Source organism: Hipposideros armiger, unplaced genomic scaffold, assembly GCF_001890085.2.
Source record: "Hipposideros armiger isolate ML-2016 unplaced genomic scaffold, ASM189008v1 scaffold_70, whole genome shotgun sequence".
NCBI lineage: Eukaryota > Metazoa > Chordata > Mammalia > Chiroptera > Hipposideridae > Hipposideros > Hipposideros armiger.
Window position 1 is genome coordinate 1507745 of NW_017731420.1, and position 14376 is coordinate 1522120.

Below are 14376 nucleotides of genomic sequence, written 5' to 3' on the forward strand. Positions count from 1 at the left end.
GCAACAGCTTAGGCTGCAGTGGGGCTGCAGTAGGCTGCCGTAAGCTACCGTGAGTAGCCGGCAGCCAGTGTGAGTGGCTGGCAGCTGGCATGAGCTGCTGTGAGTGGCCATCCAATGGCCGGTGACTGATAAGAAGAGAGCAATAATCATAATACCAACATGGGCCAGTAAAGCGACGTCCTCTACAACTAGACTGAAGAACAAAAGGATAGCAACTTGTCTGTTCCCCTTCCCCAATTCCCCAACGTTGTTCCCTCCCCCAATCCCCAAATAAAAAATTTAAATTGTCTTCATAAAACGCTCCCACACAAATAGAAATATTGCCTTTGTCAGTATCCCACATTAAAATCTTAAAAAGATGAATTCTAGTGTAATTCTTTCTCAATAACTCTTACTCTAAGCAATATTTAATAGAGCTATGTCTCCAAAACTACAATTCATATGCAGGTAATTTGTATGTCAGTAGGGGAAAGATGATTGCTTCTTCGATAGTTACCAAGCTAATCACATTTACACAGCACTTAACAACACCAATAGCAAGGTTTGAATATAAATTAACAGCGGGAATTTGTCTTCCCTGTGAAACCCTCTGGGGTGACCCCAGCAGGCTCAACCAACAGAAATTGAAATCTGTTCATTCTGTTCTTCTTGCTTGTTCCTCTCTTCAAATAATAATTCCAACTGGACAGAAATATGTTGAAACTGTCACTGTAATAAACTTTAATCCCCAAACTAGGGGCTGGAATGCCTGGTACTCCCACATGTATCAGAACCACGGGGCAGAAAAACTCTAACTTTCAAATAGAGTGAAAAACCATATGTACTGGAAGTAGTACTGAAATTCTCCAATGATCCAATTTGTCCCATTCCTCTGAATACTTGACTATTTCCGATATGAAAGTATGGTTAATAGAATCAAGGTAACACATAAAATAATCAGACAGAAAAATGTAGGAAACAGACAGGAAAGAAAAAAGGCAATATGAAAACAAAGAAAAGCACAGAGAAAGAAAAGCAAAGGAGGGAAGGGGAGCATGTAAGCATTCCTGTACACATGCTGTCAAGGGATAGGGAACAAAGGAAGTAAAGGTGGGGATGAAAAGAAGAGAAAAAAGGAAGATGAGGATAAATTCAAGGAAGAAAAACAAGTGATATATGTAATGACAAAGTAATAAAATTCTCATCTATTGCCATATGATCCTATATAATTTGTAATATACATACATATAATTGAATAAAAGTCATTACAACGTATAGTCTTATAGTCTAAACAACTGAATATATATCTACATGCACACACATGTGCGTACACACACACACAACACAAACACACAAAAAAGGAAAGCTAAATAATTCTAACATTAGAATACTAATTATCACTGGACTAGAAGTTCCAAGAGAACAGGAAACATGTCTGTTCTGCTTATCACTACATCCTCAAAGTCCAAATGGTACATGATAAATGTGCACTAAATATTTGTAGGAAGAAATAAAGGAAAGGGGAACATAAGGAAAAGAATACAGGAAGAAAATTCCAGGGTACCTGTCTTCAAAAATCAAATATCCACAGTTAGATGACACTTAAGTTTCTCTGATGCAAAAATAACCAATGTAGAGCAGCAGATATATACTCTCCAACTGATCCAAAGGTTGACTTCCCTGCTTCTACATTAGAATATGCATTTCTTCCATTTTTACATTAATACTAAATCAAAAATATTTTAACATTAATGATTAAATTTTGTATTAATGATAACATGGGTATGTCTCACCATAAAAATATCAATTACATGGCACATAAGTTTCAGTTTCAAGAGTGTTATTCTCATTACTGAAGGAGTCATTAAAATTATTTTTAAAAAGTAATATCCAAAGAATTTAAAATGCTGATTTACAACTATGAAGTATTTATACAACTTCAGAACACATCTATTGCATAATTTACATAATGAACTACAAACAAGTAATCCTCTATTTGTAGACTTGCAAGTTATTTACATATAAACAGGGAGTAAAAACCATTTGACTCAAAGGCCTCCCAAAGGATTGATCACAAAGGAAGAATTACAAGGGGATTCAGACTGAGTATTAGATTGGTGTACAAAAAGTGATGGGGGGACCACTGGAAGGACAATAAACAGAGACAGTAAAAAGTCAAAGGACTAGGAGACTTCAACCAGCAAAGAGAAAAGGCAGAGCAATACTAGAGGGAAAGTCAAGAAAAATGAGACCAGAAATTCAACAACAAAAAAACAAACAACCCAATTTAAAAATGGGCAAAGGACTTGATGGACATTTCTCCAAAGAAGATACACAAATGGACAATAAGCCACATTAAAAGATGTTCAACATCACTAGTTATTAGGAAAATGCAAATAAAAACCCAATGAGATACCACTTCACATGCATTATGATGGCTAGTATTAAAAAAACAGAAAATAGGTGTTGGCAAGAACGTGGAGAAACCAGAACCCTTGTGGCATGGCTGGTGTGATGTTATATGTTATAGCCACTGTGAAAAACAGTCTGGAGGTTCCTAAAAAATGAAATGTAAAATTACTATATGAACCAGCAATCCAAATTCTGGGTATATACCCATAAGAATTGAAAGCAGTCTCTCAAAGAGATCATTGTACACCCACGTTCGTAGTAGCATTATTCACAACAGCCAAAAGGTAGAAAAGACCCAAGTGTCCACAGATGGATGAATGGATGAAAATGTGGTATATATGCTCAATGGAGTATTATTCAGCCTTAAAAATAAACAAAATTTTGATATATGGTACAACATGGATGAACCTCAAAAATATGCTAAGTGAAAGAAAGCCAGGCACAAAAGGACAAATATCGTATGGTTCCACTTACATGAGGTGCTTAGAACTGTCAAATTCATAAAGACAGAAAGTAAAATATGGCTATGAGGTGCTTTAGGGAGGGCATAAATGGGGAGTTATTGTTTAATGGGTACACAGTTTCAGTTTGGGATGATAAAAATTTCTGGAAATGCTTGGTGCGATGGTTGTGTAACAATATGAATGTAATTAACGTCTGATTTGTGTATTTAAAAATGTTAAAATGGTAAATTTTATGTTATATGTATTTTACAACAAAACGTGGCAACAGAAAGACAAGTAAATATGTCCTAAAATGAGTCATTATTAATCTTAACGTATATATAAATTGAAAGAATAGATTATAGGCGGTGTAGTGAGTTGAATGTTGGCCCCCAAAATGATATGTCTACATCCTAATCCCCGGAACATCTGAATGTGACCTCATTTGGAAAAAAATGATCTTTGCAGATGTAATTAAGATAAAGATCTTGAAAGGAAGAGACTGTCCTGGATTATCCAAGGGGGCCCTAAAATTTTAGCCAGCGACTGGAGTCATGCAGCTACAATCCAAGAATGCCACGTATTGCCAGCAGCCACCAAAAGCTGCAAGGGGCAAAAAATAAATTCTCCTTTAAAGCCTCTGCAGAGAGTGCAGCCCTGTCAACAACTTGATTTTGGATTTTTGGCCCCCAGAATTGTGAGAGAATTAATTTCTGTTGTGTTAAGCCACCAAATTTGTAGTAATTATTACAACAGCTCTAGGAAACTATCGTGAAGGGTAATAAGACAAATTAAAGAGTAAAAACGTGAACCTCATAATCATGAAACATGTCATTCAAGCCAAAATTTAACTGCAAAGCAAGAGAAAAAGGGCTTTTATTTCAAAGACCTGGGCTTTGCCACTAAGCTGTAGTCCCTGGCCATACCATGTCCATAAGTGTGAGCGCCGAGGGCAAAGTGCTGAAGCACCCCATCCTGGGTGGTTTGTTTGCCTGTATGCTCCTGGTCCAGTGTCTTGAGAATCTGGCACAGCACTCCCACAGAGGTGCCAAGGTGTCGCACCACAGAAATAGGCTGCGTCCCTGCAATCTGAGGCTTTGGTAGGACGTTCCCACCAGTAGATTTTAATTCTGTGAATTAACAACCCCATATTCCTTTATCCATTCTCAGATGAAATGAAGATACCTGTCCTCTGCCCCCGATGTTGAATGCGTGTGAAGCAGTGCCATACACACACACTAAGATGGCCTAGGTATCTACTGAGCCATTTACAGTAGGGAATGGGAGATGGAAGATGTCTAAGTGTGCTGTGTGTGTTATTACTCACTCCCACACCTACCCAAGCCCAGTCTCCCAAAACCTCTCAACCAAATTCTATTATTGGGCAAGAAGAAGATCATGTGTTTTTTTTTTAATTAAAAAATGGTTAACTCAGTTTTTACTCCTCAGACGTGGATGGAATTACATTTTTTATACGTCTTTTTTGTTTGTTTTTTAATCATGTTGGATTGGGAGTATTTTTAGTATATTCGGAGTTATACCATGTGATTGGCAATGGAAGAAAAATACTGTGGTTTATTTTTCAATATGCGGCATAAAGAGTAATTTTTTTTATAATGTCTGTTTTATCTTGCATGTAATGGTGCATTTATTTCACTAATTAAAATGTTATGTTTCTCAAAAAAAAAGGAAGCTAGTTGGAAAAAATAGCAAGGTTCAGGAAAAGGTTCTTCAGAACATGAAAATAACATCATTTTAAAAATATATTGCTCATCAAAAATAACTTTTCCACATTGAAAATATCTACAGGGTTTCTTTCTTCATAAGTGGTGTGAGGACACACACACACACACACACACACACACACACACACACATCTATTTTAGTCTACAATAACTCCAAATTTAAACAGAAAGTCACACTGTGTATAAGTTGAATTTCCAGAAAATTTCCATTCAAATGTCTCTGATTGTCTCTGTAAGTCACATTTGACATAAATCTTCCTAAAATATACTATATACTTGTACATCTTATTTTGAAAAGGCAATAAACATTCAATATTACATTTGTGTAGAAGTTCTCAGTTTGATTTTTATTTTCTTTCGTTCATTCTATGTCAAGATCTCAGCAGTCCCTTTGCCTGCTCTCCTTAGTCTGATTCAAACAGTTCTTTCCTTCCCATCACTATGCTGAGTAACCTGTAACCAAACACATAAGCTTGTGAAACAAAACAAAAGCAAAACTGTGTTAAGAATCAATAGGGACTGTACAACCAAGATGGCACAGTAGGTAAATGCTGTGCTTACCTTCTCTCCCAACCACATCAAAATTACAACTGATCTACAGAAACAACCATTATTGAGAATCACCTAAAATCAAGCTGAACTGAAGCCCTTCAACTAAGGACACGCAGAAGAAGCCACCTCTGGAATGGTAGGAAGGGCAGAGAAGCAGAATGCGCTGGTCCAACACCTGCGTGTGACCATTAAAGATCAGGAGGGCTATTTCGGCTGTGGGGGTCTCCCCACCCCCTAAAGGAGCGAGGGATCCCAGCCCCACCCCAGGCCAGGGTTCCAGTGCCAGGGAGAGAGGTCCCCATCACTTTTGGTTGTGAAAACGAGTGGAAATTGTGACTGAGACTGAATGCAGCTGCACTCACAGGCACTTCTTTTAAAAGGACCATACGCGGACTTACCCACCAATGGAATCACACGCTATGAGCTCCAGTGCTGGGGCGGCAACTGGAAAGGTGGCAGGGACATAAGGTGGACAACTGAGTTGTCTGCCTTGGGACGGGGGCTGGAGAGGTGGCTGGGGAAGCTGGAAGAGGCCATTGTTTATTTGCTAAGACCTCCGCATTCCCCGCGTGCGAATACAGGCGACCATCATTTCTGAGTCTCCACCATTAGTTCGCCCAGCCCTGGCGATTTGAGACCTGGCCCCACCCAACTTTCGGGCACACCCAAGCTGCTTTCGGTGGCTTTTTTGTGCAGACCGCTTGCCTTGGCTCAAGCTGCACTCTCCTAGGGTCTCGCAAAGGTTGGCGGAACCCAGACAAACAGCATCTGGCTTGAGCGTGTCCAGTACCTCTGGCTGAGCAGCCCTAAGACGGCACTAGTGGCAGCCGGCCTTGGTTCGTGGCTTGACCTCTCAAGGCGCTTCCAAGCACTGCACAGGTGGCAGCCATCTGCGGATTTCTTTCTGGCTCCCACTGGGTGGCCCCGGGTGGGGCACAGGCTGCGGCTGAAGTAGACCTACAGTGGATCCCTTCCAAGGTGGTCCTAGGGCTGGTGCTCCCAGTGGCCAATTTCAAAACAAGCTGGAACATCAACCAGCCACCTCCAAGTACGACACACCCAAGGGATGAATTGAATTGGGCAGGCACCAGAGTCCTACTGAGGCAGATCCTGCTCTGTAGAATCAGCCGCTGCACAACTCTTCCACTGTAGTCAAGGCCAGTCCTCACAACCAGTAAGACCAAGGGTCAGTCCCTCACATCAATGTGCAATTATCAACCAAGTCTCAACTACAAGAGGAGGGCACACACAACCCACACAAGGGACACACCTGGAGCGTGTGGCTCAGCTAACCATAACGACTGCGCCACTGAACCCCACAGCGCACCTACTACATAAGGCCATTCTACTAAGACCGGAAGACATAGCAGCCCTACCTAATACATAGAAACAAACACAGGGAAGCACCAAAAATGGGGAGACAAAAACATGCCCCAAATGAAAGAACAGAACAAAGCGCCAGAAAAAGAACTAAGCAAAATGGAGATAAGCAACCTATCAGATTCAGAATTCCAAACACTGGTTATAAAATACTCAATGATCTCAGGGAGAACTCAAAAGAGAAATAGGAAACATAAAAATAGAGATGGAAACCATGAAAAAGAACTAGTCATAAATAAAAAATACAATAATGGCAACGAAGAATGTATTACAGGGAATTGACAGATTAGATGAACCAGAGGATCCAACCAGCAATGCAGTAGATAAGGTAGCAGAAAACTCCCAATCAGAAGAGCAAGAAGAAAAAAAAAATCCAAACAACTGAGGGGAGTTTAAGGGGCCTCTGAGATAATCTCAAGTGTACCAACATTCACATTATAGGGGTACCAGAAGAAGAGAGAGAGCAGATAATTGAAAACCTATTTGAGGAAATAATGACAGAAAACTTCCCTAACCTGGTGAAGGAAATGGACATATAAGCCCAAAAAGCACAGAGTCCCAAACAAGATAAACCCAAGGAGGCCAACACCAAGATACAGCATAATTAAAATGCCAAAGGTTAAATACAAAGAATCTTAAAAGCAGCAAGAGAAAAGCAGTTAGTTACTTACAAGGGATTCCCCCATAAGACTGTCAGCTGATTTCTCAACAGAAACTTGCAGGCAAAAAGGAAATACTCCAAGTGATGAAAAGCAACAACATACAACAAGATTGCTCTACCCAGCAAGGCTGTCATTTAGAATTGAAAAATAGATAAGGAGCTTCCCAGACAAGAAAAAGCTGAAGGAGTTCATCACCAAACCAGTATTACAAAGAATCTTAGAGGGACTTCTTTAAAGTGGGAGGGGGAATAAGGATGGGGAAGGGATTAAGAAGTACAAATTGGTTGTTATACAGTAGTCATGAGGATGTAGGTTATAGCATAAGAAATATAGTCGATAATATTGCAATAACTAAGTATGGAGCCAGATAGGTACTAGATATATCAGGGTGATAGATGGGAATGGAGTTGGGGGCAGGGTGAAAAAGGTGAAGGTATTAAGAGATACAAATTGATAGTTAATACAGTATGGGGAATATAATGAACAATGTTGTAAAAATCATGTAAGTTGCCAGATGGGCACTGGACTTATCAGGGGGATCACTTCATAGGCTGTGTAGATGCCTCACCAATGTGCTATACACCTGAAGAGCAGAAGTAGAATAATACTCAATGTCAACTATAACCAAATATATAGGCATATATAGTAACAGGATGTGGAGACAACATAGGGAAGATAGTCATTGGTATTGTAACAGCTATATATGATGTCAGAGGGGTAGTAGCTTGGGAGGTGGGTTATCACTTTATGAGGGGTTTAAATGTCTTTACGTTGCTTTGTACACCTGAAACTAATAAAAGAAATAAATTTTTAAATAAGAATCAACAGGGTCTTAGTGATGTCTAAGGAATAAAGTGCTTGGGTTTGGTGGAAGGATAGAGTGATAGGAATTTAGGAAAATGATACTATTCATTCATTTCCTGATTTTTCTTTTTGTACTTATATTTCTTAAAGGGCCTAGGAGACTGATCTTCACAGAAGTATGTGGTTAACTAAATTCAAAATCAAATTTTTTAAATCTTTATTTAACTGACCAAAATAAATTCAGTTGCTTCATATTTAACTTTTTGAAATAAACTGGGTTTTCATAAAATTTGTTTCACTTAACTTTTTGAGCAGATTTACTTTCATTTGCCATTATTCATTTATTTTAATTTAATAGCTGGATATAAATTTATAAGCACATCTTCATCCCTTTGTTTATAAAGCTTTACATGTTTTAATGTATACTTCATCACTGTCCTTTACTACACAGGTAATTATTACTATCTACCACAATAAAGATTTGGTTTGTATACACTACAAGTTTCTCTTAAAAAGTAAGAGAGAATTGCATCAAAACTAACAAATTTAATTCATCCATTATCATCAAACATATCCAGTATTTTTAATAGCTCTTTTTATTAGGAAATTCCTCCTTGAATATCTATACTCTAAATACCTCTTATTCTCTCTCAGGAATGACTAAAGAAAGTACCGATTTTTGATAAAATGATAAACTACAGCATGTAAAACAAATGACCTCAGCCTTAACACCTTCAAAAAACCCATTCTCGGTTAACTGCCAAGTTCCAATTTAATATAATTACTATCATTTTCTAATTTTGTACCACCTTTAAGTTCTTCACATCCCTCAGGCTATGACACTCAAAATACATGTCTTTCAAAAAGCTTAATCTGGAAAAACCACAATATTAATTGGTGACTATTTAGGCAGGAGCAATTCCATCCTAAATTATCCAAGCTTGACGCATCTCTTCTTGCTCCTAATTCTTGCTGGCCTAAGCAAGCATGTGTCTCAAGAGGCCTGGAGTCCAGGCATACAAAAAGTGTGGTCTGAGAAAATGACTGGGAAACCAACTCCCAGTTCACTCAGTCTAGGAGTCAGCATCACTGTTCTGGAGTTGTTCCTGTTTATATACATCTAGAGGGCAGGCACAGTGGAAAGAGGTATACCCTTGTGAGAAAGGCCAAAGGGCATTTCAGGCAGACAGGATGGAATCCTTACTCCAATCAGACAATATCAACAATAGCTGGACACTGCCCCCCAGGATATGGAGGCTAAAGAAGCTGGCCCCCCACATGCTTAGTATCCTGTTCTAGATAGCCATCTCTTTGCAGTAAATTGTATAATATCCATTACTTATGTTAAAATAACTAGCTTTCTTTGTCTCCATTTGTTGTAGTGGTCTTTCCATCAATCACATCTTCATTCCATTGTGACAACTTTGTAGACTATTAGCTATCTCCTAAATTTATATTGCTACCAAAAAAATAGGTAGGAAACAAAACACAAAAAATTAATTCTGTCTCTATTTCCAACTACTCTGGAACAAACTTAGAAGGTTCATATTTTAAATTAATAATTACAATGATGACATACAACATATAGTCTGTAGATTTCTTATTTTTGCTAGCCACTGCTTCTTTTGCATACAGTTGAGATACACAGTTGACCCTTGAACAACACAGGTTTGAACTGTGTGGGTTCACTTACATACAGATTTTTTTTCAATAAATAAAATATATTTTCTCTTCCTTATGATTTTCTTAACATTTTCTTTTATCTAGCTTGTTTTACTGTAAGAATACAGTATATAATATACATAACATAAAATTTGAGCTTTCAAGTGAAGATTCAAATTTGGGAAAACTTGTATCTGCCACATGATCTTGATAGTTTCCCAATACTTGCAGTTCATCATCTAATTTGTAAGGTAGTTCACAAACATGAGAAAAATTAAATAATGATAAGAACTTAAATAGCAACTTAATAAACCATATTGTGTTTGTGAATGTATAAAGCAACACTTGATAAACACCCAAAGAACTACAGAGTCAAGAACTGTGTATACACAAATTATGAGGGAAAAGAGAAACATACTTAGGTCAAGGCTACTAAGGAATACTCTATCTAGAAATAAAAACTGAGTTGGGACTTGAAAAATGGGTAGAATTAGATTGGTAGAAAAAAGCAAGGCATCCTATAGATTGGTAGAAAAAAGTGAACAAGGCAGCCTAGAAAGTCAAATTCAAGAGAGAAAGAGGGGAGAGAGAGAGACAGACAGAGAGAGAGAGAGAGAGAGAGAGAGAGAGAAAGAGAATTTTAAAGAGAAATACTACATTTAAGTATATTTTTACTACTTCACATGTTAAATCAAACTGTCAAGTGATATTTTAAGATCCTGGAAGGTACGGGGCCATATATTACAATTCTTTGCTGTCTGCTAGAGAGACTATTTGATGGAAAATTAAAATTTACACAAGGAGGAAGCAGGCCATAATAATCCAAGTCATGGGTTAAACCTCAGCTCTGGCTCTTAGCTAGGTTGCCTTGGATAATTTAGTTTTCCTCACTAAGTCAAACTCTAATACACCTAGTTTGAGAATCACCCTAACAACATTCTAACTAAAGTACCAAAGATAACTAAGAATCAGAGAAGAAATGAAAATCTGTGTTGCTGATTTTATGCTGACCTTGTTATTTTTCAAACAATTCATGTTATTTTTATGCACAAGGAACATGATACATATTCTACACAACTGTATTCCTCGAAGAATTCTCTTTAAAGTGGCAAGCAGATTTAATATTTTCAGTATAGTACACGGTTACCTATATTATTGAAATTCAATCCACAATAGCATTGTAATATCAAAAAAAAAATCCAATTTATTCTTCAGACATTCTAAAGTACTGCATTATTTTTCCTACCATCTATTTACTTAACACATTTCTCCAGTCACCTCGACACCTTTTCTCCTTCCCACCTCTTCCCTCCCTTCCCCTTCCCTTCTCTTCCTCCCTCTCTCTCTTCTCCCTTCATTCCTATACCCTTTCTTCTTGAGGTGACTATAGCCACTAGAGGGCAATAAGTTTGCAAAGATAAATATAGTTATCTATAATGAATTGAGATTCTCATACTATAAAACCTAAAAACTACATCCTCACAAACCCTAAAGCATAGGCAATTAGACTTCAATATGAAAGGTATATACTTCAAATTCAAAACTTATCCTGGAAAAGGAATTCATAGAAGCATATAATAATGTACAAAAAAGGAATTCCATTTCTCAACTAAGCACTAACTAAAGAAATAAGATTAATTTGCTTACAAGTACACAGAATATTAAAAATCAAGATTTCTTAATTAGCCTCAGACAAGAGAAGAAAAAGGGAAGAAATAAAAACAAAAAAAAGGTAGAATTTGCAGGGTGGGCAGGAAAGAAAGAATTGTTTCTTTCAACACCTCCACTGTCACACTCAGAAAACAATGAAATGAAGAATACAGTGGGCTTACCAACTCTTTCTTCTAATGAAAAGCAAGGGAAATTTTTACAGGTATATTTTGGGGGGAGGAAAACAGTGATTGCAGACAGAAATATAGCCTTCATTTCTTTTCTCACAATTAAGGATGGGAGTTGGAGAAAAGTTAACAGTCACTAATCTTTGACAAATAATTTTACTAGCTTTTGCACAGAACCCAAATTCAAACGAACTTATTTAATTTGCTTTATATTTACTTACACGGACATGACAAAACGGCAACACTTAAAACATTGACATTCTCAGCAAACCATCATTTTCTTACCCTCATTGGATGTATATCAGCATACGGAGGTTTTCCTTCAGCCATCTCTATAGAAGTAATGCCAAGGGACCAGATGTCAGCCACACAATTATAGCCTATTTCTTGAATTACCTCAGGAGCCATCCAAAATGGAGTTCCTATCACAGTATTGCGTTTTGCCATTGTATCCTGCAAAAACATTACACTGACATAAATACTACTATAAAAACACTAAGCTGTTGACCAGCATATTCTTTAAATGATATATATAAAACTGTGAAATACTACAGATTACATATGAAATTGACTATTTTTCTAAAATTTCAAGTAGTTATGACATGACCTATTTAGGAATTTTGAATTCTGAAATAACCAAGAGTCCATAAGTAAACTTATCTCCATTACTGTCATTAAAGACAACATTAAAAACAGTACTATAACAATGAAAGCTACAAAAATGAACCAATGCAGCTTTCCTTTTTTAACATTTAAGCATTTCAATGACAACATATTTCATATTTATTCAATGTTCCTTAAATTGTAAATAAAAGTAAAAAATAGTACTCAAATTATGGCTCCTTCTCCACAAAAGCAATAAAGTTATCCATTTCTTTCCATACCCCCCAAAAAAGTTATTAAAGTTTAGTCACAATCAAACCTGGAAAGCCAAAAGTATTTCCAAAATTATTACACTTACCGTTAACTGACCAGCCACACCAAAATCTGCCAATTTTGCATGTCCTTCTGTATTGAGGAGAATATTTCCAGCTTTTATATCTCTGTGTATTTTTCTCATGAAGTGTAAATATTCTAGTCCTTTCAAAGTAGATTTAAGAATAGTTGCAATTTCATCTTCTGTTAACTGGAAAGAAATATTTTAAAAACTAGATTTAAATACCATGTTAGATAAACTCTTATAAGATAGTACTAGTATAACAAATACTTCTAATGACTATCAAACCTCTAGGCAAGGCTAAAAAATGAAGAACTACGAACTTTTTTCCCCCATAAATATTCTTTGTTACTTTTATTATAAAGAAAATTTCACTAAATTTCCCCCTTCCTTAAAATTATAAATGTCATTCATAAAGCATGAAACATATCCCAAGTATCAACATGACCCTAAGGAATCACTGTTCTCCACATCTTCTAATACTGAAGGAGCAAAATTGCAGCTATCTGTCCAGAAAAAGTAAATTCAGACCCTCTTCCCTGTGATGTCTTCCATTTTTTTTTTTTTAGCTGAGCCATCCTGCCACCTGTTGGCAGCTCAGTGGCTGACCAGCTCGGGCCGGACTCGAACTGCTACTGCTCAGAGCTCAAACTCTTGAGCAAGCTCTTAACCAACTGAGCCACTCGGCCGGCCCCTATGATGTCTTCCATTCTTGATGAAAATAAAAACCAACAGCTTTACATAATAAAGAAGAAAGGACGGGGCCTGCCGAGTGGCACAGTTGGTTAAGAGTCGGCTTGGGAACACGAGCTCTGAGCAGCAGGGCCGCCGGTTTGGTTCCCACATGGGCAAGTGATGCTGAGCCCTCTACAGCTAAGATGGTGAACAACAGCTCAATATGGAGCTGGGCTGCCGTGAGTTGCTGGCAACGGCTACGCTGTGGGGCTGCAGTGAGGTGCCGTGAGCGGCTGTCCAATAGCTCTCGGCTGACTGACTCAGCCGGGAAGAGCGCAGTGATCACAATACCAACATGGGCCAGTGAAGCGATGTCCTCCACAACTAGACTGAAGAACAAAAGGACTGCAACTTGTCTGTTCCCTTTCCCCGATTCCCCAACGTTGTTCCCCTCCCCCAATTCCCCAATAAAAAATCTTTTAAAAAAAAGAGGAAAGGAGAAGGGGTGGTTTGCCAGAGTCTCCTGCATGCAGCACCAATAACCCTCCTCCTGAGTCTAGCCAGGTCATTCCTCACCCACACAAGCTGTGGATTTCTAAGCCTAATAATGAGAACTGAACAGACATATGAAAATGTCAGAGAAAGACAAGGAAAATAGAAACACAAACAAAGGAAGTCACTGCAGAGGTTCCGTAACTTCCTTCTTTTCACATACAAGTGAGATGGAATCAAGATGTGACTCCTGTCTGATCATAACAACTAAGCTATACTACCTCTCTTGACAAACCTTGTTTAACTTACTAAAGCCACTATTTTTATTGAAAACATCCTCTTAGTTTTTAAATGCATCCAAGTGATATCAAAAGCTCAGAATAAAACCTACTTCTCACTATAAGCACAACCATCAACTATAACCCAAATAAATAAGTTGAGGTTATAAAAAAAAATCTCAATTTATATCATACAAAGATAAAAGACACTGCTCTAGGTGAGGGGGAAAAAGTTCAAATGCTCAACACTGGGGTAATAGATAGAAAGATATAGTGAAAATTAAAAAGATAAAAATATAAAGATTACGTAGAATGTGAAAATAACTACTGGAAGAAGCTTCTACTGCCAGCAGCCCCACAGTGGTTCATGTTTCATTAAGAAACAACTTAGGAGACAAGTTAGATATTCACATGCAAAAAAAGAAGAAAGATACAAACCTTATACCATACATTGAAGTTTACTCAAAATGGATGAACAACTTAAATATGAGTTAAATCAATAATTCTAAGATGAGAA

General features: G+C 37.6%; 1 protein-coding gene across 2 annotated transcripts in view; it reads right to left on the reverse strand.

Moving 5' to 3' along the window:
• Positions 1 to 14376, reverse strand: part of STK3 (serine/threonine kinase 3) — a 322284-nt gene that overhangs the window by 223560 nt on the left and 84348 nt on the right. For both annotated transcript variants that reach the window (XM_019642571.1, XM_019642572.1), the window contains exons 5-6: positions 12439 to 12603; positions 11763 to 11930 (exon numbers count right to left, since the gene is read on the reverse strand). In XM_019642571.1, coding sequence (XP_019498116.1) covers positions 11763 to 11930; positions 12439 to 12603 — 333 coding nt within the window. The remainder of the gene's footprint in view (positions 1 to 11762; positions 11931 to 12438; positions 12604 to 14376) is intronic.